At 38.6% G+C, this 27,797-nt stretch overlaps 1 protein-coding gene across 1 annotated transcript in view; it reads right to left on the bottom strand.

Annotated features, from left to right (window-relative positions):
• Nucleotides 1-27,797, bottom strand: part of ITPR1 (inositol 1,4,5-trisphosphate receptor type 1) — a 471,939-nt gene that overhangs the window by 194,602 nt on the left and 249,540 nt on the right. Inside the window, exons 23-33 of the mRNA XM_042782721.1 lie at nucleotides 27,199-27,337; nucleotides 26,424-26,482; nucleotides 23,338-23,499; nucleotides 23,090-23,260; nucleotides 22,518-22,583; nucleotides 21,622-21,759; nucleotides 18,911-19,036; nucleotides 13,557-13,757; nucleotides 10,998-11,249; nucleotides 6,528-6,653; nucleotides 4,618-4,746 (exon numbers count right to left, since the gene is read on the bottom strand). Of these exons, the coding sequence (XP_042638655.1) occupies nucleotides 4,618-4,746; nucleotides 6,528-6,653; nucleotides 10,998-11,249; nucleotides 13,557-13,757; nucleotides 18,911-19,036; nucleotides 21,622-21,759; nucleotides 22,518-22,583; nucleotides 23,090-23,260; nucleotides 23,338-23,499; nucleotides 26,424-26,482; nucleotides 27,199-27,337 (1,569 nt within the window). The remainder of the gene's footprint in view (nucleotides 1-4,617; nucleotides 4,747-6,527; nucleotides 6,654-10,997; nucleotides 11,250-13,556; nucleotides 13,758-18,910; nucleotides 19,037-21,621; nucleotides 21,760-22,517; nucleotides 22,584-23,089; nucleotides 23,261-23,337; nucleotides 23,500-26,423; nucleotides 26,483-27,198; nucleotides 27,338-27,797) is intronic.

Here is a 27,797-nt window from a genome sequence, read left to right as displayed (position 1 = left end):
AGGCCCAGAAGATTAAAGAAAGAATCCAAAAAGACTTAAGAGGTTATAGTAGAGCAGTGAGTTGACTTCTGATGCCCAAAATCCATACTCTTCCCTCTAAGTCCATCTGTGATCCAGGATCTTTTTGCTTTCTACAGGGAGTACTTTTTGTCCTGTATCCCAGCTGTCCAAGACAGTAAACTGTGCTACTAACAGAGGACAGGAGCACTGGGAGCCTGGAGAATTTGGTGAGAAACTCTGACAGTTACTGAGTAGATGAGTGGTAACACCCAACATTTCCCAAGCCCTGTTGCTGCTGCTCAGCTATGTCTGGGGGCCCGATGTGAGCAGCTGTTTAGGAAAATGCCATACCCGATGCTAAGCACTTTAGATAAATCTCATGTGACCCTCACAATGACCCTATGATACAAGCAATAGCATTACAACTTGCCTGTTGTCCACTAAGTGTTGGAATTAGGATGGGAACTCAACAGACTAAAACAAAGAAAGAAGTGTCTTTTAACTGAATTGATTTGAACTGAACTGGCACTTGACTGCTAACCAGAAGGCTGGCAGTTCAAACCCACCAGCCACTCCTCAGAAGGAAGGTTGGGCAATCTATTTCCATAGTGATACTGCCTCGGAAGCCCAAGGAGGGGTTGCTATGAGTCAGGTCCAAGTCAACAGCATTGAGTTTGGTTTTGGTTTGAACTGGCATTTGCTGAGCATCTGCTCTGCTCCCATCTGAAACCCAGGTAGAAAAAAGATGAATGAACTGGTCACAGTAGCTGGCTCTTAACTGTCCCCATCCATTGGCTGTCTGCTAGCATCACCTCACTGGACCTCTTGGGTAAAAGGAGATAGAGCTATCTGTCACCTTGTTCCTCAAAGTCTCTCCTTTCTTAGGTGCTGCGGTCCAACTTGCTCCTGAATCTACTCATCCTGCCTCTATGATAACTTTCATCTTCCTCCTGGGCTCTTTTACATCTTTTCCTTAATTATTTGTGCTATGCACCGTTTCCTTTTGGTCTGCCACTTCATTTTGCTGACCGAGACTTCAACTAGCAAATGTTCACCTTTGGTTTCTATCACTTTTCTGGTTCTCATTCATTCATTGATTCATTTTTTTTCATTCAACAAATTAGCATCTACTAGGTGCCAGGCAAGAGCTCTTGTAGTGTTGTGGTTAAAGCATTAGGCTGATAACCAAAAGGTTTGTGGTTTGAACCCACCAGCTACTCCACAGGAAAAAGATGAAGCAGTCTGCTTCTGTAAAGATTTACAGCCTTGGAAACTGTATGGGGAAGTTCTACTCCATCCTATAGGGTTGCTATGAGTTGGAATCAACTTGATGGCAGTGGGTTAGTTTTTTTTTTTTTAAGATGCCAGGCACAGTAATAGCTTCAAGATATAGCAAAATACGAGGTAACTGTGGACACAGGCATACCTTGGCCTCAACTAGCTTATAATCTAGCAGGTAGTAGTATATAATTGCTTCCATTTATTAGCTTCTATTGTATGCTAAAGGGGCCCTGGTGGTACAGTGATTAAGTGCTCAGCTGCTAACTAAAAAGTAAGTGGTTCAAATCCATCAGCCACTTCACAGGAGAACTATGTGGCAGTTTGCTTTAGTAAAGATTATAGCCTTAGAAACCCTATAGGGCAGTTCTACTCTGTCCAATAGGGTCATTATGAGTCAGAATCAACTTGACAGCAATAGGTCTGGCTTGGTTTTTATCGTGCTAGGGGATGTGCTACATGTTTCATAAACATTATCTCTAATTCGCACAATAACACCGCAAGGCCAGTATTATCCCTATTCGACATTAAAAAAAAAACAGCTCTGAAGTTCAGTGATATACATGAGTTCACAAAGCTGGAATGGGGCACGATGGTGATTTAATAACCTCAACTCTGTTCTGATTTAAAGCTCCGAACTTCTATTTTCCCTTCCTTGATTCCCTATCTTCAGCTACCTCCTGGACATTCCATTCTACCTTAAATGCAACACAATCAAACCCAAGCTCCCATTGCCCCCCTCACATATGTGGGAGGAAAGGCAGGGAGGCAGGGAGGGAGGAAGAGGGAGAAGGAGGAAGAAAGGTAGGTAAAAACCTAGATGGGAAGATAAGACAAGTGCCTTTCAATGCATAAACAAAATAAGACAGGGTATGAGAGCCTCAAAAACAGTATCTAATAAGTAATTCAGAATTCTATAAGCCCCCTCATAAAAAACCCAGAAACCTAAAAAGACAACTTGGACTTCATCATTTAAATGTATGTGGGCATCCCAAGCTTCGTCATGGAGTTACAAGATCAGTGCTGAAAACTCTGATAATGGGTCAAAAATGGGTTCAGAGGAAGAAAGGATCAAGATGAAAAACCAAAACACAAGTACCCGTTTAATAGTTTTCCAATTAATTTGACTGATTTACTCTGACATTTTGGTTTTGCAATATTATTTCACAATATGTAGGAAAATGGGCATTGCCATGGTGACTGTCACTTTAAATGAAAGAGAACCAAGTCTGACCTAACAAACACAAAGCAGCTTTCCAGGACAGCTCTTAGTGTTATAGTAATTGGTAAAGAACACCTTCTGGTCTCCAATAACTCATGTGCTTAGGATCTAACAAGTTGCTAGTCCCCAAATACTCAAGATTGTTGTTGTTATTGTTGTTAGGTACCTTCAAGTTGGTTCTGACTCACAGTGATCCTGTGTCCAAGAACAAAACACTGTCTAGTCCTGAGCCATCCTCACAACTGTTGCCATGTTTGAGCCCATTCTGATAGCCACTGTATTAACCCATCTCAGGAGGATCTTCCTCTTTTTTGTGGACTCTCCATCTTACCAAGCATGACATTCTTCTCCAGGGACTGGTCCCTCCTGATAATATGACCAAAGTACATGACGCAAAGTCTCATTAAATTCACTTCTAAGGAGCATTCTGGTTTTACTTCCTTCAAAATAGATTTGTTCAGTTTTCTTGCAGTCCATGGTATATTCAATACTCTTTGTCAACACCATAATTCAAAGGCATCAATTCTTCTTTGGTCTTTCTTATTCATTCTCTAGCTTTTGCTTACACATGAAGTGATAAAGGCAGCACTGTATGATACTTTAGTTTAACTTCTAAACTAAACAGAAGGTTACTATCGATTCATAGGAAAGCTCTGCTGTTATCGGATACCTTGCTAAAAATTTAAATTTTAGAGACACAGAGAAATGGGTTGAAATCATAGTTAGACCACTCAATAGCTGTGACCGTAGCTGGGCATAGTAATTAATCTATCAGACCCTCAGTTTCCTCAGCTGCCAAATGGGGATAATACATCTAACTTATAGGCCTCTCTGGGCTTATATGAACTGCTTTGCACAGTTACTGGAGTATAGTTAAAAAAAAACCTAATAAATGGTAGCAATGAGTATTATATTGACCATGAGTCACTCTTCCTTTGGAGAGACTGCATTAATTCATATTACTTATCTAAAATGTAACCATCCCAGGACAACTCCTATCTCTTTCCATGACAAGGATGGTTAATATTTCTCTTCTGGCCACTGGAGACCAAGACCAGCTTTCATTTAGCAGCCTGTGTGTATGCGCCTGTAGTAACACTGCAGTAATGGACCCAAATGTAAATTATAAAGAGTAGTTTTTCCAAGTTAAAAAAAAAAGTAATGAAAACATCCTCTAGATCCATGGATTCAAGGCTTTGAAATTGTAAGTATATTAAGAATGATCATGTAAAGCTACTAAACAAATTTAGGGGGCGCCATGACATAGAATTCAATGTGAATGGTGCCTCTGGAGCTATGTGATATAGCAACCCTGCTGCCATGAGAAACAACTTCTTACTCCAGCCATACACTATTTTCTATTTTTGATGAAGTTTAAAAAGACATTTGCAATTTTTTTTTTTTTTTTGAAGTGCTAATGATATGTGAGCACCTACATGAGACAGCTGCTTCTCTCTAAGAGAAGCCCTAGTAGCACAGCAGTTAAAGTACTTGGCTGTAAAGCTAAAGGTCAGCAGTTCAAACCCACCAGTCACTTCACAGGAGAACAATGAGGCAAAAGATTTACAGGCTTGGAAACCCTTTGGGGCAGTTCTATTCTGTCCTATAGGGTCACTATGAGTCAGAATCGATTTGGCGGCAGTGAGTTTGGTTTGGGTCCCTTTAGGATGGAGGTGGGGAGCTCTGGTAGCATAGTGGCTAAGACACTTGCCTGCTAACCAGATGGCTGGCGGTTCAAACCCACCAGCCACTCCTCGGAAGGAAGGTTGGGCAATCCTACTTCCGTAGTGATACTGCCTCGGAAACCCAAGGAGGGGTCGCTATGAGTCGGGGCTGACTCGACGGCACATAACAACAACAACAACAACAGGATGGAGGTGAGGTGGGCAAGAATAAAGCAAAAAGTAATAATAATGAAAAAGCATTTCTAGGAGAAAATGAAAAATTATTAGAAAATCTATTATAGGAAAATGTCCTCAGGTACACTTCTTTATCCTCCACAAGGAGAAAAACATCTATTATCAATGATTTGCAGGAGGCTCACCTCCCAAATTAGCTTCAACTACAACCATTGAAGATCACTGTTAATACCCTGGATCTACATTTGTATTTCTTACCTGCAGAGTTGTACTCTGATCTGAGAAGGGAGAACTGAAGAAGGTAGTAACAATACTCATGACAATTTCGGTCACATACTTCTCCAAAATGGAGTCTGCGTGTTTCCTGTCACTTGTGTTGTTACAGGCCTGGAAGACAATTGAATACTTTAACGATTACACCAAAGCTTGCATGTCAGGGGTAAACTTAAGAAACACATCACCTTCCCACTGGTTACCCTTACACACAAAAGGTAAAGGCTTGCAGGTCAGTATTTCTCTCCTAAAGAGATAATACAAATAAATTACGGAAAAAGAGAAACACATCCACTCAAATATCAGAGCTGTAGAACAACAAAACATGAAAATTGGTATGGGTCCCATAAGGCCACCACTTCTAACTTCCTAGCAAGTGTGAAACCTCAAGAGTTGATAAGAAGCATGGTAACTACATGTGACGTATTTCAACGTTTCCCTAACAGTAACCTTCTGGTTAAGCCATTCATCTGCTCTAGGTCATGGGCTCTTAATCAATGTAGTCAAGTGAATCAATTATATCCCTGAGGTCCTTTGTGCCTAATGTTTTACAACACTTTAACACTCCTCTAGTCAATAAGAAATTTTACATTGTTCAAAATAATGGGCCATGATTCAGAATAAATGACTATAAATTCTGTGGTGAGATGAAACCTAAGATGTCACCAGTACTTTACCTAATTTTGATGCTTAGAGTAAGATTAGCCAGAAGAACAGATTTAGAGAATACATTTTTAAAAATCAAGTTTTAGTAATAATTACCATGTTCTGAGGTTAATATCAGGCAGTTTGAGGAGACATTTACAGAACAAGGTTAGTAACTGACTTTATAGTATTTTTGAACAATTTTATGTGAGGGTTGGTAAAGTAAGGTTCAGTGGGCCAGGCTAGCAGCTATTTTTTCAAATAAAATTTTATTGGAATATAGCCATGCTCATTCATTTAATGAGCATATTGTTATGCTATTATAGAGCTACAACCGTAGAGTTGAGTACTTAGGACAGACCCCAGATGATCCACAAAGTTGAACATGTATTTACTTTCTGTCCTTTTACAGAAATTCATTGTTGACATCCGATATAAAGAAACAATGTTGGCTCTCATTCTAAGGCAAAGGCCTTAGACTTACAGGATTAAGAGACTGGAAAGAGTTTGAGATAAAATAAAACTATATCTGTGATACAAACATGTAAGCGCTATTAAATGCAGTACTCAATTAGAAAGAAAATTAGTTCTTGCAGGCTCCTGGCCTCACAATGCTAAGTGCAAAATAAAGTCAGGCAGAAATACCACATTCTATGATTCTAAAATGTATCTATTTTCCTTTTTAACATCATAACATTTCTGAAATAGGGACACAGCTCACCACTGTTCTCTGAAGAACCTTGTTACATGCCCTCTCCCCAACTCCGCCATCATAAAACTCAGAGTAAATCCCCAGTGTGCTTTGTTATGTAGTAGCCTTGTGCCTTTGGTGTGGATATTAAGCTCAAGTGCAAAAACTAAATTAAGTACATTGAAACCCATTCTGACTGCTGGGTCAGGAAAACAAACGACAGAAAGTGAGGTGTTTTGTAAAATCCTCAGCGTGAGAATATAGGAGATAAATGCTCAAGTACAGGAAGGTGCCCTTCAAAGATAGGATATGTTATCAAGGAAAAGAGAACCTTATCAATTTTATTACAATATGTCCTAGGTTATCATTCACAAATCAGTCCATGGGGGTAAAAGAAATAACCTATCTTCCCTGAAACTTGGTAACTAAAATCTACTCTTAGCTAAGAGCAAAAGGTAGAAAGAAGTGATAGGAGTGAAAGGAATCAGAGTTCAAATTAGACAATGCAGAGTCTACTCACACACATGAACTCTGGCTCCTTAGTTCTACAAAGTCTTACCCTACAGATGTCCACAAGGAAATTTTCAAACAACTTCCACATGTGATTGCTAGTGTAGATCTCCTTCATTTCTACCTCAGTGTCCACGTAGCAGTGATTCAGGAAGTTAATGTATGCAATTTTAACCTGGAAGACAGAAATAAGCTTTTCTGGAAAACCAAGTTGCTATATGTGGTATTGGTTCGTTGCATCATGTTAATAGTGAGACAGACAGACCAAATGGTTATTCCATTTTCACCTGCCAGCTCAATTCCTATGATTTTTTGATATTCAAAATCAGTAAGTATAACATCCAAATGTATAAAGCTCTGGAAGAGAATATTTTCATGACCTACAGGTAGAGAATGACACAAAAAACAAGAACCATAGGGGAGAACACAGACAAAATTGATATTAAAAAATTTCTGTTCATGAAATCACAGAACTAGAAGTATTAAACGGCATTGATCAGAAGAAGATATCTGCAATATATTTAATCAACAAAGAGCTCTTACAGGTTAGTAGAAATAAGATAAATACCCCAACTTAAAAAAAAGGCAAATAATTTGATCTAATATTTTTTAAAAAAAGAGAAATATAAAGTATTTAATAAACACATGGAAAGTGGTTCAACCTTATTTAGTAATCAAGGACATAAATTAAAACCACTATGAGATACCACAATGGTCGCTGGGTGGTACAAATGGTTAAACATTCAAGTACTAGCCAAAAGATAGGCAGTTGAAACCTACTAGAAGGGACTCAGAAGAAAGGCCTGGCTATCTGCTGCTGAAAGGTCACAGTCATGAATAGCCTCTGCAGTGTAATTGTATTCTGACACACATGCCGTCACCATGAGTCAGAATCAACTCAACAGCAACTGACAACAAGATACCACTATATACCCATCAGCTTAACAAAGCATTTTAAAGGGTCTGATGACACCAAGCATTGGCAGGGCTGTGGATCAGCAAGAGCTCTGGAGGGAGGAGGATGGAAACTGCAAAAACTATGTTGGAAAACAACTTAGCATCATTAAATCAGAGGGAAGAAAGGCACATTCATTGTCATAGCACCTCCACTTCTAAGTATACATCAGGAGAAATGTGTGCACATGTGCATGAGGACACACGCATGGGTCGTAACAGGCCAAAACTGCAAACAACTGAAATGAGCATCGACAGAAGGATAGAAAGAAGATCATGCTGTGGTATAATGATACCATGGAATTTTCTAAAGCCAAAAAAAAGAACACAGCCACATGCAGGAAGATGGATGAACATTTAACAACATAAGGGTGAATTTAAAAGGACACAAAATAATACACAACCAAAGTTCCAAAAGTGATAAAATGAAATTATATTTTTAGGGATGTATAAAGAAAAACAACCACAGTATTATATAAAAGTCAGCACATGGTTACCTCCACAAGACACTTACAGGGAGGTCAATGACTAGGAAAGGACATATAATGGGTTTTTGTTAATTTCTTGGCCTAGATGCTAGTTACACAAATATTCTCTTTATAAATATTCTTACACTATACAATTGAAATGTATGTGCTTTTCTGTAACTTATGTTGTATATCAAATACAAAAAGATTAAAATACAAGTTTATACTAACCCATAATAAAGAAATGCAAATTAAAATGATGCTGAAATATGGTTTTCATCTATCAGATTCACAAGAACCCAAAAGTTTGATAACATACTGTGTGGGTCAGCTGTGAGAAAATAAGAAATCTCATTATTTTATTATTGTAACTCAACCTATTGCTGTTGAGTCAATTCTGACTCACAGTGACCCTAAAGGACATAGTAGAAGTATCTCATAGGGTTTCCAAGACTGTATTCTTTACAGAAGAAGACTGCCACATCTTTCTCCCATAAAACTGCTGGTGGGTTTAAACCACTGACGTTCCATTACCAGCTGAGTGACTTAATCATGGTACTCCAGGTCTCCTTACTTTATTATCAAAATCATTTATTATTATTATCTCAATATATTATTATAAATTGGTACAACACTCAAAGACAGCAATTAGGATATATCTGTATAATAGAATGTTGTGCAACTATAAAAGAGGAATGCAGACTGATGCAGAAAGAAAATACAGCATTCCAGTGCACAACAGTATATTCAGAGTGCTCTCTTTGGTATTTAAAAAAAAAGGGGGGAGGGGTGGAATACATATTTTGTATGTATTTATATGCAAAACTCTGAAAGGCTAATAGAAAAACATAATAAATGATTTTTCACAAGATATGAGGGGAAGAGATTAGATTTTTTTATGGTTTAGCCAAATCTACTGTTGTTGAGTTGATTTCAACTCAGACCAATTCTATAGGACAGAGTAGAACCACTCCATAACTGGTTTTCCACTCAACAAGTCATGCACATTTTCTTTTGTGACGTTCACTGCAATCCGCACATTGCAGCAGCACTCTTCCCACTTCCTCTCTGTGTTTACCATTTCCCTTCATCCTCCTTTCCTATCCCTTTCTGCCTTCTTAGCATTATCCCTGAGCAAATGCTGACCTTTTGATCTCATATGGCTGGTTGTTCTAATGAGTGCATACCTTCCTGGTATTATCGTTCACTTTATAGGCCTACAGTTTGGCTGAAAATGAGCCAGGGAGTCAGTTCAGTTCCTGGCTTGAAGGGTATCAAAAGGCCACAGTCTCAGGGGTTCTACCAGTCTTCATTAGACCAGTAAGCCTGTCTTATAATTCTGTGTTTTGTTTCACATTTTTCTCCCACTCTATCAAGGGTGTAATCTTATGGAAGCAGATTGCTTCATCTTTCTCCTTTGGAGCAGCTGGTGAATTCAAACTACCAACCTTTCTTTCACTTAGCAGCTGAGTGCTTAACCACTATATCGTGAGGGATATTTTAGCACTTTATTAGCTTTTCATATTTGAACCATGTAAATGTATTAACTTTTTAAAAAATTCATCTAAAAACATATTACATATAATCAATGTATATTATATATGATATGTATATTTATACTTTTAATATTTTGAGACATAAGAATAAAATGTATATAATATGATCTACATTTTGTTATTGAACAATACGTATAAATAGGAAAATAGAAGTCCTTAATAAACTTAAAAATTTAACAGACAATATGAATAAACTTTAAAAACATGCTAACTGAAATAAATTAGACAAAAAGGACAGATATTTTCACTTACATGAAATGTCAGAATAGACAAATGGATAGTGTGGTGGTTATGTTTGTGTGTCAACTTGGCTGGGCCTGACTGAGTGGCTGGGCAGCTGGTGGTAGTTATTTCCCATTATGAGACTGGCATTCAACTCCACGGTGGGATCTACCACAAGCAGCTGAGTAGCTGCTGTTGGGATGTGGTTGCTTCCTGTATATAAGGAGAAGCCTTGCAAATGGTCTCTAGCCTATAGTACACTTGGACCCTGCATGCCCCTGTGTCGTTGCTCAGCAGCCTGCTATGCTCTGCTGACCTTGGGACTTAAAATGGACTTAAGTTAATGGCCTTCCGTGTGGTTTGGTAACATTGGGACTGTGCCCTTTTTACTTGTCAATCTTGGGGCTTCTCAGCCTCAGCAGCCAGAAGCTGTCTGAATGAAGAAACGCCTCTAGCTCTAGTGGGCTGGGAACAGGAGGCAGAGCTGGACCCCAAGGGTGAGAGGCTTTCACCTAGCCCCTAGGGCCTGGCACTTTGAACTTGAACGTAAAGCCTCCTAATTGTAAGAATAAACTCTTGTTTGTTAAGGCCATCCCATTTGTGGTATATTCCTGTCAGAGTGGGACTAGGTAACCAGAACAGATAGAAACAAAGTTTATTAGTAATTACCAGGGGCTCAAGGAGGTGAGAATAGGGAGCTCATTGATTAAAGTACACTGAGTTTCTATCTGGGGTGATGTAAAACTTTTGGAAATGAACAGTGGTGATGATAGCATAATATACTAAGTGTAGTTAATATCACTGAATTCTATATTTAAAAATAGTTAAAGTGGTAAGTTTTCTGTTATATATATTTTACCACAATAAGACTTATTTAAAAAGAGACCAACAAAACAAAACTTAACAGGCCCTTATTATTGATTATGGAACTTTATTTTTATTTTCTTATTGATTATCTGTAGTTCCTAAATTTTCTATAATAATCATGTATTATCTTTGAAGACTTTTCTTTTTAAAGAATAGACTTACAGAATAATTCTTCCATTCATATGAACTATATGTCAACTCACTCTTAACCTCATTTCTGAGAAGCTCATTCAGTAAACCTTAAAACGATTTTCAGCTTTTAAGGAGACAGAAGAAAAGACCAACATCCTCTACATTCCTTTCACACAAAATCAATGCTCAAGAAAATTTTGTTTTATCAAACTGAAATCTCATTACAAAAATGAGCTACAGACACCCTGAGTTTCCCACCAAGCCCAGGCCCATAAACAATGGAGTGAGATGAGAAGGGCATATCCTAGTCAGGGCTCTCACCTCAGGGATGCAGTCCTCATGGGTTACCACGCGGACGATGTCATCCAGTGGCAGAAGGGAGTTGCACTTGATCTCCGTGTACACATTCTTGCCCTCCGTGCACACGGCCAGGAGCTCTACTAAGTGGATGTGGTACATGAGAGGGCTGTTCTCATCCATGCGGTCCCGCTCTGATCTCATCATCTGGATCAGAGTCTGGAAAGAGGCTCTGTCATTGTAGAATACAAGTACATCCTCTCCTGAGTTGACCAGCTGTAAAAAAGAACAGCTCCTATTTATGTTACAAGCTTGCAGGGGATGAGAGGGAAACAGCATAAAAAAGGTAGCAAAAGCTATCTGCAAAGATATTCCATTGTATTGACCTTCCAGAACTAGTCTCACCTATATTCCTAATCTCCTCTAGATTTCATCCATTTCTATTATTGAATCAAAAGTATTCAGCATCAAATTTTAAACCACAGAAACAGAAAATACCATAGTGACTTTAAAATTATTAGGGTAAAAAAGGAATTCTGGTAGCATAGTGCCTAAGGCACTTGATTGCTAACCAGAAGCCTGGTGGTTCAAACCTACCAGCCACTCCTTGGAAGGAAGATGGGGCAATCTACTTCCTTAGTGATACTGCCTCGGAAACCCAAGGAGGGGTCACTATGAGTCGGGTCCAATTCGACAGCACATAACAACAACAGGCTAAAAAAAGTCTACATACATGTTTTCAAGTATGAAACAGAAATATCTATTGCAAGCTTACACTTGAAAATTATTTCTACACCTGTATCAACCAAAAAACTGATATCCATTGCTTTCGAATCAATTCCAATTCATAGTGACCCTGAGTGTTACAAAGAAGAATTGTACTCCATAGAGTTTTCAATGGCTGTGATCTTTACAAAAGCAGGCCCTTCTTCTGTAGTGCCACTGGGTGACTAAGAACTAACATTTAAATTAGTTGTCAAGAGTTTAACCATTTGCACCATTTAAAAATGTTTGCAACTTCTTTTTATGCTTTATGAAGCATCTCTCTTATAACTTTTTCACACATTATCTCATCTCTTTGATCACAAATTATCCATTTCTAATTAAGACATGTCTTCCTTTCAAATTTCATCAAAAAATCAAGGCATTCCTATATAGAACTTGTCCACTAGGACTGTGATTTCTCACAAGTCAATTTAGGAATAAATCAATTTTAGTATTACATGAAAACTAAAAGATGCAAAAAAGGGTGGCACCAAAGTCAAAAGGAATATGGTCAATATTTACTTAATAACAACTAATTTTCATGACCTCCAACTATGTGCCAAATATTGTGATAAACACATTATTTAGATGGATTACGTAATCTCACTGTGCCTCAGCTTCTTCATCTGTAAAAAACGGGACAAATGGAATACCTAACTCACAGAGCTGCCAGGAAAATTAAATAAGTTATTATATAAAATGTGCTCTGAACAGTGCCTAGAGTATGGTAGATTTTGAATAGATGTTAGCTATTCCTGTCATCATCATGTCATTAAATCACATGTCAACTCTTTCTAGTTAATATGCTGTATCTTTGTTTTACAGAAATTAACACTGAGAGTGAGCGGTCAAGTAACAACGGCGAGTCCCTGGCCCACAAAATAATCCAGTGACATATGTATGTCAGGTCAAGTCAACTCTCTTAATTACACTACACTATTTTCCACTGGGTGGTGCAAATGGTTAACATGGTCAACTCCTAACCAAAAGGTTCGTGGCTCAAGACTACCCAGAGGTACCTTGGAAGAAAGCCTGGTGATCTGCTTCTAAAAAATCAGCCACTGAAAACCCTATGGAGAACAGTTCTACTCTGACACACATGGGGTCGCCATGAACAGGGGTTGACTCGACAGCAACAGTTTTTTCCTTTTTTTTTTTTTTTTTTATTTTCCACTGGAATTATGTACATAGGCAGGATTTCAAAACCAATTGTTGGCTGGATTTGCTCAACACTTCATTTTATTAAAGACTGGAGGGATGAAATTGAGCATATAGAGAAGTCAGTCATGTGTGTTGTAGTGTGGGCCTTCTTGGTCACAGACATCAATGAGGTCTGAATTTTCCCTAAAGAATCAATGGGATTTTCCCATGATTCCACTGAGCAGTTTCTCTTTGTGACTGAGAAAGCAATACTTTTTTAATTAGACGAATAATTAAGGAAAAATTTATATAATCCACAAAAAGGATAGCTAGTTTGGCTCACTGATTTCCACCCACATTGTATCTCCACTCACTCCATTTCAGTTCATTATTCTTGTTTTCTTTTCCTTCTCAGAAGAATGTAAACCAAATTTCCTTAAAATAAATAGAAGTATGACTGTATAAAAGTATCAGTTCGGATTCTTGCCTATATTTAAGGTCTAAGTTCACAAACATGAGAACATGCACATTCACACACTCTCTCACAAATACATACAATTACTTCCACCATTTAATGTGGTTTTTGGAGAGGGTTCCAGTTCATACATTTAAGATTAATTAATTTGAAAATTTCTACGCATCATCAAATGAAGGTACATAGAAATATATAGTTGTCACCTCAGCCATGACCATGTCTTGGCACTTCTTAATGAATTTTCCTTCTGCCTTGACAATAGTCTGCAAGAACTTGATATACTGGACATTTCGACCATGGGTCTCAATGCAGTGAACGAAGTGCTGAACAACTCTCTCGTTGATCTCACTGCAAAGCTGGAAATTGTTCATGAAAATGTGCTGCATCGTTACCGCCTCCAGGATCTGATACAAAAGCGAGAACAAGAGCACAGGGAAATGGTCAAGAGGAGGCTGTGGCAAATTAAGTGAGAAAAAAAAGTGCCCACTAAAAAACAGAGAGAAGAAATTAAGCCCATTCATACTTCTATACTATCTTCTTTTTTAGTAAACTTTTTAAATGACATATAATAAACACACAGGAAAGTAAACAAATCAACAGTATAGAGTAAGTGGATTACAAAAGGAACACCAGCACCCAGGCCAAGAAACACAATAGGCCACCCTTATGACCACTCCCTCCTCCAATTTAACTGCTATTTTGATGTCAATAACCATACATTAATTTTGCCTGCACTTGAACCTCATGCATTCGTTTCTGTCTGGCTTCTTTTGCTCAATGTTACACTTGTGAAATTCATCCATGTGGTGTCACTGTTGTTGTTAGGTGCCATAGAGTCAGTTCCAACTCACAGCAACTCTATTTACAACCCAAAAAAACACTGCTTGGTTCTGCACCATCCTCATAATCTTTGCTATGCCAGAGCCCACTGTTACAGCCCCTGTGACAATCCATCTCATTGAGGGTCTTCCTCTTTTTTGCTGATCCTCCACTTCACCAAGCATAATGCCCTTCTCCAGGGATCAGTCTCTTGTGACAACATGGCCAAAGTATGTGAGATGAAGTCTTGGCAATACTGATTCTAAGGAGCATTCCAGCTGTATTTCTTCCAAAAATAGATCTGTTCATCTTCTGACAGTCCATGGTATATTCAATATTCTTCACCAGCACCATAATTCAAAGACATTAATTCGTTAGACTTCCTTTTCAACGTCCAGGTTTTGCATGCATATGAGATGACTGAAAATACCGACTTGAGATATCTCAGTCCTCAAAGTGACAACTTTGCACTTTTGACACTTTAAAGAGGTCTTTTGCAACAGATTTGCCCAGTGCAATAAGAAGTCTGATTTCTTGACTGCTGCTTCCATGGGTGTTGATTTGGATCCAAGTAATAGGAAATCCCTAATTTTCCTCTATTTATCATGATGTTGCTTATTGGTCCAGTTGTGAAGATTTTTGTTTTCTTTATGTTGAGGTATAATCCATACTGAAGACTGTAGTCTTTGATGTTCATCAGTAAGTGCTTCAAGTCATCTTCACTTTCAGCAAGCAAGGTTGTGTCTTCAGCACAAGTTGTTAATGAGTCTTCCTCTAACCCTGATGCTGCATTTTTCTTCATATACTCCAGCTTTTTGGATTATTTGCTTAGCATATAAACTGAGTAAGTATGGTGAAAGTATACAATACTTTCCTGCATTTAAACCATGCAGTACCCCCTTGTTCTGTTTGAACAACTGCCTCTTGATCTTGGTCTATGGACTATGTCTTTTGGTCTTGGTCTCAGGTCTTGTCACATGAGCACAATTAAGTGTTCTGGAATTCCCATTCTTTGCAATGTTATCCATAATTTGTTATGATCCACAAAGTCACAAGTATTTACATAGTCAATAAAACACAAATAAACATCTCTCTGGTATTCTGTTGTCATCAAGATCCATCTGACATCAGCAATGATATCCCTCTTTCCACATCCTCTTCTGAATCCAGCTTGAATTTCTGGCAGTTCCCTGTTGATGTACAGCTACAACTGTCTTTTGAATCATCTTTAGCAAAATTTTACCTGTGTTTGATATTAATGACATTATTTTGGTAATTTCTGCATTCCGTTGGATCACCTTTCTTTGGAAGGGGCACAAATATGGATCTCTTCCAGTTAGTTAGCCAAATTTCTTGACATAGATTAGTGAGCACCTCCAGTGCTGCATCTGTTTGTTGAAACATCTCAGTTGGTATTCTGTAGACTCCTGGACTCTTATTTTTCACTAATGGCTTCTGTGGACCTTCTCGTTCAATGTCATTTGTTCTTGATCATATGCTACCTCCTGAATGGCTGAATAATGACCAATATTTTTAGTAGAGTGACTCTATGTATTCTTTTATCTTCTTTTGATGCTTCCTGCATCATTCAATATTTTGTCCATGGAATCCTTCAATACTGTACCTTGAGGCTTTAATTTTTACTTCAGTTCTTTCTGCCTGAGAAATGCTGAGTGTGCTCCTTCCTTTTGGTTTTTTAACTTCAGTTTTTTGCACATTTCATCAAGGAAATCATACATGAAGAAACCAAAAGACCATAAAAAAGACAAGAAAGAAGGGGGAAAGTGCTGTTGCATTGAGGGGAATGCAGTGAATGTCATAAAACAGAATGTGTATTGATTGCTGAATTGGAAAAAATGTAAATAAATTTTAAAAATAAAAGAAGGAAAGAAAGAAAAGACCAAAATTGATGTCAGAGAGATTCTGAAACTTGGTCTAGAATGCAGAAAAGCTGAAGTGAATGGAAGAAATGATGAAATAAATGAACTGAACAGAAGATTCCAAAGGGCAGCTAGAGAAAACAAAAGTACAACAATGAAATGTGCAAAGACCTTATTGTCACTACTTTATATGCATACATATATATTCCATTGTAAGAATACACCACAATGGATTTACCTATTCTATTGTTGCTGACCATTTAGGGGTAGTATCTAGCTTTAATCATAAGTAGTGACACTATTTGTATTATAAAAACAAATACCATTCCAAATAGTGCTGCTCTGAACATTTGTGTATGTGTCTTCTGCTAAATTTAATGTGTGCACTATTGCAGAATTGACAGGTTACAGGGCATGAACTGCCAAATTGTTTAGAAAGATGTTAATAATTCACATCCTCACCAATTTATATTCCACATTACAGGTGTTACATATCCTTGCCAATACTTAGTATTGTCAATTTTTAAAAATTTGAGTCATATCTTATTGTGGCTTTAATTTACATTTGACTGATGATGACTACTGTCACATTTATTGGCCATTCAGATACCCTCTACTATGGAGTGTTGGGTCAAAGTTTTACCAATTTTTAAAAATGGGTTGCCTATCTTATTTCTTACTGACTTGAGTTTCTTATACATTCTGGATAATGAATTCTTAATTGAACATGTGCATTGCAAAATGCCTCCTCCCATTCTCTGGTTTGCTTTTGGATACACTTAATATCATTTGATGAAATGAAGTTTTTAATTTTTAAAAAGTCCAGTTTATCGCTATTTTCCTTTACAATTGGTGTTCTTTGCACCCTGTTTTAAAAACCTTTGCTTACCCTATTGTCATGAAGATATTAGCATACTATCTTTCAGAAGATTTGTTTTTTACTTTCTACCCAGAGTTATTGTGTAATGTTTGGTGTGAGGTAGGGAACTTTAACTTCTTTATTTTTTACCTTTTCTTTCTCTTTTCAGGACAAAAATGGAATGTTGTCCTATGTCAAAGAGAGAAATTGATAGCAGTTATCTTGCTTTGATTTTGGGGTTTTCTTACCCACAGAACCAATTACTCAATGAAATAAATTCCTGACCAAAATGAATCCACTAGGGACTTTCCTTTCACCCAAAGTAGCAAATCCTTCCTTTCCTGTTCAAAGCCAGGCTTACTAAAAGTTGAATTTCAAAAGATAGGTTTGGGTAGAGGGCCAGAGACCATCTTGTGACTTGGTATATGTTGGTCTCAGTAAAAAAGAGAGGGCAAGGTTCAGTCAATTATGTTAAGATTAGCCAATGGTTGATTGTCTATACTTCTCCCTCTTCTCTTTATAGCCTCATTTCACCTAGCATCTTCGAGCCATTTGCTTTTTCTGGAATCAAAATAATCTCCCTATACGCATATAGAATAATCACTCATAATAAACCTAATGTTCAAATTTCACTGAGATTTGATTATTTTTACACCTACCACCCAGCAATCCTTTTCTGGAAATCTACTAATAAGTGAATATATATGTATGTGAACACAACTGTACAGGAAGTTCTTTGTAGGATTGTTTACAAAGCCAGAAATTAGATAGTGTCTAATTGTCCATAAATATGATTTTGGTTAAAACAACCAAGTTATAGGCATTCTATGTAATGTCATGAAGCCATCAACAACAACAAAAAAAAAAAAAAGGAGAGAGAAAGAAATCCATTTCTGATTTGCAAGACAACTACAATGTGTTAAGTGAAAAAAATCAAAATGCAAAATAATGTGTACAGTGTATTACTGTTTTTCTTTTTAAAATGTTCAATACCTATTAAATATATTCTAAAAGATGTATGTTATATAATATAGATATATTTTATATGGTGTGGTATTTAAAACTGTGTGTCAACGTGGGTGGGCAGCTGGACACAGTTATTCCCCATGATGAGATTGAATGCAATGTAATCAGTTCCATGGCAGAATCTGCTGTGCGGAGTTAATTAATTGCCTTTACAGTGTGGCCTGCTTTCAGTATACAAGGAGACGCTTTGAGAAAGGTCTCTAGCTTTTGGTACTTCTGGATTCTGCATTTGGCCAAATCTTCATCTCAATGGCCTGCCACATTGCCTGCAGATCTTGGTATTGTATTTGGACTTGAACTAGTGGCCTGCTGTGTTGCTTGCTAATCTTGCATATGCCATTTTACTTGTCGAACTTGGGTTCATCAGCATCAGCAGCTGTGTGAATCAGAAAAAAAAAATGCTTCCAGTTCTAGTGGGCCTGGAACAAGAGGCAGAGCTAAAGCCCAATGTTGAGGGGTCTTCACCCAGCCCCTAGAGTCAGCACTTTGAACTCGGACTTCTAGCTTCCAAAACTGTGAGAGAATAAATCCCTGTTTGTTAAAGTCATCCAATTGTGATATTTCTGTTATTGGAGTACAAGAGAACCAAAACATATGGATATATATTTGTATAAATAGCAAAATGTATGTAAGGATATACTCTTTTAACGAGTATGCCTTGGAAGGATGTAGCTGGAGAGTTAGCCTTAGCACTTCTGTACTGCTTACATTTGATATAGTAAGAATTTTATTAGGAAAAAATATATCTTACCTTGCCTGCCCCTACCACGTTTTACCGTTCCACACCCATATCCTCCCTCCCAAAAAATGGGGAGTATTTTTGTCTTCCTTAGAGTTGATCAAAATGTTCCCCTTTGGAATGAATGTTGCATTCTAAGTCCCAGAAGCCACAAAGGCAGAAGAACAAGTTGTTCTTCTTTGCTCTTCCCACCCTCCTCCCCACACAGATTTCCAGACAAGCCTTGAGTCTTACCCCTGGGTTGAGAAACAGATTTATGTGTTTGTGTAGCAGAGCTTGATTCTGCTGATTGCCTGCACAGAAATTCTGCAAGAATTCATGAGCCAGCCTCATTATCTCCTGCATCTTGGTGTCTTCAGCCTGATGGGAGAGGCAAGATGAGAAGTGAGTTGAAAACAGGGTTGTATGCTACACAGGAGAAAGCACTGCTCTTCAGGCCAGGTTCTATCACACCTCCATCACCTCCTACCAAATCTGGGATCCAAGAGGTGTTTAGTGAGGGCCTGCTGGGTATAAAATATAGAGGCACTGCACTGTTGACCAAGCAAAGAATCAAGTAACTTGTTCATGCCTCACTGATAAAAATGAATTCTCTCTTCAGCAGAAAAAAAAAGATTTAATTCAGGAAAAAGACAATACAGAAGCTCAGTGTCCTTTAAGCACTCAGCTCCTGTTAAGGGTGATGGGAAAATTTAGGAAGAGATAATGGTAAGGTTGAACAACATGATAACTAAACAAAACCAATGTCACTGAATTGAACATGTGAAGAATGTTGAAAAGATAAATGATTATATTACAAATATATTTACCACGATAATTTTTTTAAAAAAGGCAATACAGATCCTATTCACGAAGAGAGAAAGCCAGTAAATAGTACCACCCATTTTGTATGAATCTCTTGAGGATTAAAGAAGTTAATTATTGTTGCATACTGTGACATCAATTCTGGCTAATAAAGGCCCTATAGGACAGAGAAGAACTGCCCCATAGGGATTCCTAGGCTGTAATCTTTATGGGAGCAGAATGATGGGTCTTTCTCCCATGGAGTGGCTTGTGGATTTGAACTGTCGACCTTTTGGTTAGCAGCTGAGCACTTAACCACTGTGCCACTAGGGCTCCTTACTGAGCTATTAATATAAAGGATTTAGCCAAGTGCCTGGCACCTTGCAAGTATCCAAATGAGGGTCTTATTTAGGGGACTTTTCACTAACAAGTTGGCCCCTCTGGCAGCCACTTCTGAATTTGAGATCTAAGGCTTTGGACTCAAAACCTCTCCAAGCCTCAGTCACCTCATCTATCAAATGGGAACACCACCGCTGCCTCAGTGGGTTTTGTGAGGAGTCAATGAGTACTTTGGCACATGCCTTGTCAGGCTACATGGACATAAAGCACTGTTTATTCTGCTTCCCTAAATCTCACCTTTGTCAACAATAAAGTCAAAGGTGAAAATTCGAAGGGATACAAAGAATATCTATCAACATAAAAGAATACTTAGAACCAAGTATCACTTGATAGATTCAAGTACTTCACTTAAAAAAAAAAATCTAAATTCACTGCCATTGAGTAGATTCCAACTCATAGTGATCCCTCTGAGGGATTCACTTGGTTTCTGAAGTGGTATCTCTACAGAAGTAGATTGCCCAGTCTTCCTTCCAAGGAGTACCTGGTGGGTTTGAACCACCAGCCTTCTGTTTAGCAGTCAAATGCCTTAGGCACTACACCACCAGAGCTCCCTTAGTACTTCATTAGATGTCAGCATACTAGTAAGGATCTCACAGGTGGGCAAGTACCAAGTTCCTATACACATTTAAGAACTGCTAGAGCTTAAATAGGAGCTCTGGTGGCACAGTGCCTAAAGTATTTGACTGCTAACAGGAGGCTGGCAGTTCAAACCCAACCGCCACTCCCTGGAAGGAAGATTGGGCAATCTACTTCCGTAGTGACAATGTCTCAGAAAACTAAGGAGGGGTCGCTATGAGTAGGATCTGACTTGACGGCAGTGAGTTTGGTTTTTTTTTTTAGAGCTTAAATTGTTTGAGGGTAGTGCAAAGAGTTAATGTATTCAGCTAGTAACTGAAAGATTGGTGGTTCAAGCCCACCCAGAGGTGCCTCAGAAGATAGTCTTGGCAATGTACTTCTGAAAATTAAGCCAATGAATATCCTATTCTATTCTGACATACATAGGGCCACCATGAGTCGAAGTAGACTCAACAGCAACTGGTTGGTGGTACTGTTTAAATTGCTTGAATGATGTTGAAACCATACAGAACCAACCCAGGTGTAAATATAGCTCTGTCAATCAAAACTCTGGATACAGACAAAGCTGCCTCTACTGAGTATGACTTGGGAGAGAGGGAAGAATAAGTGGACTCTTAACTTTATACAATCTTAAAATGGGAGGGAGGTTGTTTATGGGTGATTTTATTATATTTTTACAATGTACTATTTTGTTTCATATATTATTATTATTTAATATATTAAATAATTATATAACTAACATATATATTGAATAATAATGGGGGAAGGAAGACATATATATAGGGGACACAGAACTTCTTTTCAGGGTAATAGAAAAATTCAGGTAGAGTTCATGGTGATGGTTGAACAATATGAGGAATGTAATTAATGTCAATGAACTTTACATATGAAGACTGTAGAAAAAATTGTTACCTATATACTTATCACAATTTAATTTTTTTTTAAAAGACAGATTACCACATGCTTTATCCACAAAAATACCTGACATTTCTGACTTAAGACATTTTGACTCTAACAAATAACTCTATTTCTTATGACAAAATAAAAATAATAATAATCTCAAATTGCTTTGCAGGCACAATAATCTCATCAGCTTCGCTCCTCCCCCAACAGTACCCAGACGTGGTGGGTTTAGAACCTGGGGCTGGACTCCACACTAGGGTGGCAGCAGCGGGCTGACCCCTCACCTTCTCATAGGGGATCTGCAGCAGCTCCAGCACCACGGTGTGGGCGCCCATGTTCCGCAGCAGCCGCTGCTGTTGCTTCCTGCTCTTCCTGACCGAGGCACTCTCTTGGACACAGAGTTTGCTAAGTCGAATCAAAATCTGGTAGAGAGAAAGAAATCAGTTTCAGAAAACTAGTAAAATAAGATCTTAGTGGGTGGTAGAGGGCAGGAAGGCAAAGAGGATTGCTATATATGTAAAAACTTAAAACAAGGAAAATTCTCCCAATATACAGTATCTCTGATGTCTGCATCAAACCACATCCGTGTAAGACCAAGAATAAGCAGTGGATGCTACTGTCAATAGTAAATGGGGACAGTTTCAGACAGATAAATAATATTGGTGTGGCGTCACTGCCAAGGACTTGGGAAGTTTGCTCTGGGGTAAAAAGCATAAAGGTATTAACTTCCCAACTTTGAAACATCTGATACAAAGATTTCTAAAGAATTACAGTTCTCACTGATATGCAGCAGGTGCTAAGATGAATCCTTTACAGTTATACCATTCAGTTTGGAAAACTTCAGAAATATGTGGTATTGGTTGCACTTTATAGGTGAGAAAACTGAGGACTCAAATAATAAGTGGCAGAGTTGGGACTCAAAACCCAGATCTGGCACTAAAACCCATGCTCTTAACCTCTGAGCTCTACTTTCTCCTCTTAAACTCAATAGAAGGAAGGGAGGGAAGGAGAAAGGGAGGAAAGATGGAGTGAAGGAGGGGAGGAGGCAAGGAGAGAAAGAGAGATACTAAAGAGAGTAGAAGGAGATAAGAAAAAACATTTGTACTTTCAACTTGATTATCAAAAACTACAGCTCCTTGGAGAATTATTAAAGGAAAAAAGACAATGAGGGAGCGTTTACCTCTTTTACCACTCTGTAGTTGTAGCTGCTAGTGCTTTCATGCTTTTGTGACTTGTTATTCCCCTCCTAGGAACCAAAATGAACATAACTATGTTTTGTAAAACCCTTGGGCTACTTATTGTACTTTGTTAGGGCTAGCACCACCCTTTACAAAACAAAACAACACAAGTTTGCACTGTTTTTCAACAATCATGTTGGATTTATGCCCAATTCATCCACTTGCTCACCCTCAACTCTCTTCTGACTGACAACACTCCACAGATACGGGAAAGGATGGTAGGCCAGGCCAAGGCTTGAGAACAGGCTTTCCCCAAGTAGGTCTCTAAGGAAAAGCTGATGCTAACTCACTGAACGCTAAGTCTGCTACATATGATCCAAGGTGGCATGGGAGACAGAGTTAAACTTTACAGCTTATTTCCTGGGAGACTGGCTGTTACCCCAACCATTTAACAAGATCTCTTAGGAATAAAGCCCAGCCTATAATCTGCATTAACATCTAGCATTATATCTTCATTGGCTTGTTTTGAGGTATCCGCCTATCTATGTTGCAGCAAAATGTGTGCATCACTCACCTCTGTTTTCTTATGCTCATTTTCACCAGATGGGCCATCCATTGCCTCATCTGGGCCCTGTCCTTTGTACACCCAGAGCTCTGACTTTTCCACGATGGATCTCAGCTGATCCAAGTCTTGTTTGATCTGTTTGTAATTGTCCACATCTTGACTGGTAACAAGCAGTTGAACCTTAATGAATGCAATCCATTAGTTGCAAGTGACAGATTCTTTGACAGGTAACACATAACAGTGACAACCTGAGCTACCTGCTTGAAGGCCTGGAGCACCTCCTGCCTCTGGCTGAAGTGCCGGAAGAGCAGCTGCAGGGCCCCTGACACCAGGGGTGGGTAGTCGTGCATCGTCAAATGGAGCAAGACTCGGAGGAAGGTCCTGCCACCATGATCGTCCAAGTCCAAGGGGGTGTTCTCCTCACTAGAAAAATGTGGGAAGAGGAAGGCCAAATGAACCACACAAGCCCTTCTCTTGGTCACCTTGGGCCCAGACAAATCTAAGCCAGTTAGATTTTCAACACTATATCCTACCTGAATTTTAATTAATTTCTTTAACAAGACAATCTGGCTTTATCTTCAACTATATTATGAAGTGAGGAGGCAGTTAAGACGTCACAATTGTCAAATCTTAAATCAATGTGCCTAACCTCCCACAGTGACAAGACTGGCTTTACAATTTGGATCATGAACTCTCAAACTGCTGGCCATCCTGTGTAGTCTGGCAACTGCAAAAAGCTGTGTTTCTCTTGAGTTATCATTTACTTATTTGATTATTAGTTTATTTTTATCAACCAGTTGCCATCAAGCTTAGACTCACAGTGACCCCATGTGTGTCAGAGTAGAACTGTGTTCCATAGGGTCTTTAATGGCTGGGTGTTTTTTTTAAGGAGGGTTTTTTTTTTTTTTTTTAAGTAGATCACCAAACCTTTCTTCTAAGGCATCTCTAGGTAGACTTGAACTACTAACCTCTTGGTTAGCAGTTAAGTGCATTAACCATTTGCACCATCCAGGGACTTCTATTTTTATTCAGGATGTTGTAATCTAATACTTATTAAACTATATGTGGTGAAGGAGGAGCTCTGGTAGCACAGTGCCTAAGGCACTTGACTGCTAACCAGAAGGCTGGTGGTTCAAACCCACCAGCCACTCCTCGGAAGGAAGGTTGGGCAATCTACTTCTGTATTGATACCACCTCGGAAACCCAAGGACAGGTCACTATGAGTTGGGTCCGACTTGATGGCACATAACAACAACAACAACACGTAGTGAAGGAAGTTTATTTTCATTCCGTAGCAGATTGATACTCTTGGTCTGCATCTTTTTCAATGATATCATGTGTTTCATGTCAGGGCAATGTCAAATTATCATAGAAGTATCTGCATGCTTACTCTGATATTCTGCACTTATCTTTTCACAATTTGGTAGCAAATAGCTCAGTCCTGTAAAGCCCAATTTGAGCCCATTATTACTCAGTGTTCTTCAGCACTGAGATTATTTGGGATAATATCAGGACTAGCTCAGTGATAGCATTTCCACATTCCATGCAGAAGACTCAGGTTTAATTCCTGGCCAAGGTGCCTCACACAGAGCCACCAGCTGTCTGGAGGTTTGTGCTAAAATCTGTTCAGCAGCAGCAGACAACAACAGCAGCTCAAAAGCTACAGTATCTTTGTCTTATTTATACAATTCAAAAGTTAATAAGCACATCCTGGATCAAATGGAAGACCATCACTGAGTACTACTCCTCTAATTACTGTGTCAGTGTCCTTATTATGTTTACAATCAAATAAATGTCAAATGGGAAGACCTTAGTGGTTACAGACTAACAAGAAATGCACAGAGAGCATTTATCATGTAAGTACTGTATTCATGCTTCCAAAAGAGAATGCAGTGTGCTATGTAAAGTAGGTTTCCCTGCTGCTGAGTGCGAGGAAATGGTGGCAGGGCTGAATCATCACAACTCACACGGAAGCATCCTCATGCTGAATTCAAAACACCCTGTGTAAGTTTTATCTTCCATCATAATGAATTGGAGTGCTAATTCAAACGTCACAGGTTTTAACAGTTTAACAGACTGCTAACATTGATGGTCCCAGATGAACTGGGTCCTCGCCTTAGTCACACCCTTATGTAGTCCCTCCCATGTTGACACTGGGCTTGGTCATGTGACTTTCTTTGACCAACAGAACATTAGCAAATACAATGAAAGCAGAGGTGTTTTCATATTCTCAGCTTATCCTATTGAAATGTTTGCTCTTGGAGCCAGCTGCCATATTGTAAAGAATGTCAAGCTACCCACATGGAGAAAGAGAGAGGTCCCAGCATTATAGACACCCCCTCCAAGGTTCCAAAAATGTGAATAAAGGTAATTTGGACAGGTCAATCCCAGTCATCTTCTCATTGCAGTGATAGGAGAGACCCCATTGAGACCAGCAGAAGAGCAAGCCAGCTTAGCTGCAGTCAACCCACAGAACTGAGAGAGCAACATGGTTGTAGTTTCAACCTATTAAGTTTTTGGAATAGTATGTTATACAGCAATAGAAAATGAGATCAAATATATAAATTATAAAAGCTATGTTTATAAGTAGTTTAGACCATATCTTATGTTTGTAAGTATGTAAGTCTCATAACAAGAATATTTTAAGTCAACATTGAGCAATCTGATCTTTTTAAAATGGGAGTTCCTACAATATTCTAATATTAGGAACAAGCAAAGAACAGACTGTGCCTGTACAAAGAGCTTCTAAAGAATTCATGGATAAAATTGTAGTCTATTATCAGCAAAAGTACATAATCTTACTAACTTCCCTCTACTTTGAGTCTTGCCCCTACATTCTTAATCTTTCTATTTCTCCATAACTTTCTAAACTCTTATAATATAGTTATCCGGGAAACCTCATCAGATCCTTTCTTTCTTAGGAGGACAAACACACACACACACACACACAAAAAAAAAAAAAAAAAAAAAAATCAGGCCAACCAGACACCAGTAACAAGTATTCAAGAAATCCATGTTGTTGTTGTTATTGTTATGTGCCATTGAGTCGGACCTGACTCATAGCGACCCCTCCTTGGGTTTCCGAGGTGGTATCACTATGCAAGTAGATTAGCCAACCTTCCTCCCGAGGAGTGGCTGGTGGGTTTGAACCACCAGCCTTCTGGTTAGCAGTCAAGTGCCTTAGGGACTATGCTACCAGAGCTCCCAAGAAATCCACAGTCAGCACTAAAACAGCCCAAAGATTAAATCGTTACTAGTATATAGAAGTAAAAACCTTTGAAAACTATGTAAGAGCAGCCTTCTAAACCCCAGACCATCTACAGAACAGTAAATGAAAATATACTTTCCTTCCTCCAAAGATGCCTTCTGCTTGCTCTTCAATGTGTTCAAAGTCGAGAGCACCTGAAAAGTTAAAGAACACACCCTCAGAGGTCTGAAAACACGCTGCTGATAAACTTAACCCAAAATAGCATTGCTCTTGCCCATAAGTTAACCCTTGATCTTCCAGAATTATATATTGCAAAGTTAGGAAGCCAGGTCAACCAGATTATACTATTCAATGGCTCTGCTTTGCAGTGTTCCATACTCTTGCCATTTTTCTACTCACTGCATGACCTCTTGCTAAACTAGAGTGATGGTCTCATTCTAAGGAAGTTTAGGGCCTCATAGGTGTGATTATTTTTACCATCACAATTTTCCTTACCCTTCACCACTATTTCCTGAGCAGGGAGAAACTTCTATCACAAATAAAAGTTGTTAGTGGACCAAAAGTTTTCTTGAGAGGTACCCCCTGTCCTTGCCTCACTTCTTAAATAACCACAACGCTGGAAACCTCAGTTATTTTATGACTAAGGCACTCCGAGATGGAAAGAAACAAGATTTATCCAAAAAGGAATGTGGGTTCTTTCTATTAATCCCCTACCCAAAAAGGATAACTCCTCTTATCTTTTTTTTTAAATACAATGATCCTAAAAAAAAAAAAAAAAAATCCTTACAACCATTCATACCTTATCCCCTATTTCTAGAAGCACTATTCTAAAAGATACTGTCTGGATTCCCAGTTTTCATTAGACTCAGGTCCTCTCCTAGGGCTAAAATCCTGTCCTGAAATCACTAACCTGGTACATTACTTGGCCCTTCTTGGCTGCTACTTCCGGAGGATGTTTCCGAGGTCTGGGAATTGCTTTCATCAAACTCCCGCTTAAATATACACAGGAGGCAGGAGATCCTATAATCCAATCTCACATTCAAAATAAACTAAAGATTCAAGTGGAAATGGAAACAGATTGGTTACATTAACATACCACCTTTAAGCACTTTGCCAAGCCACCGCACTCTGGCTGGGCCTGGTATCAGCTACATCAATTACCTTAAGCACTAAGTGAGCCAAATATTTGACTTAGATGTCAACAGTCACTTTAACAACAGCAGACTTCCATGGGGCCTATCAAGCTGGCCCATAGCACCTTAGCTTCTTAAGTAAACTTCAGCATCTGGGCAATTAATTTAACAACTGGAGGACTAAATCAATCACCACAAGCTCCCCACCCCAAACCTATTTTATTTCAGCAAGTACTGAATGCCAACTCTCGGTCTACCACTGAGAGGGGTAAAGTTAGCTGCTTTTAATGCAGGTGAATTGAGAAAGGAAAACTTGTTTTACTACTGAGAATTACCTTGGTTCATATTTTCTATTTCTGATTGTTTCCTCTGATTT

The sequence above is a fragment of the Orycteropus afer genome, unplaced genomic scaffold, assembly GCF_000298275.1.
Source record: "Orycteropus afer afer isolate SDZICR_OR568_19922 unplaced genomic scaffold, OryAfe1.0 scaffold00429, whole genome shotgun sequence".
Taxonomy (NCBI): Eukaryota; Metazoa; Chordata; class Mammalia; order Tubulidentata; family Orycteropodidae; genus Orycteropus; species Orycteropus afer.
The sequence above is the reverse complement of the archived record's forward strand: the minus strand, read 5'-3'. Positions and strand labels throughout refer to the sequence as shown.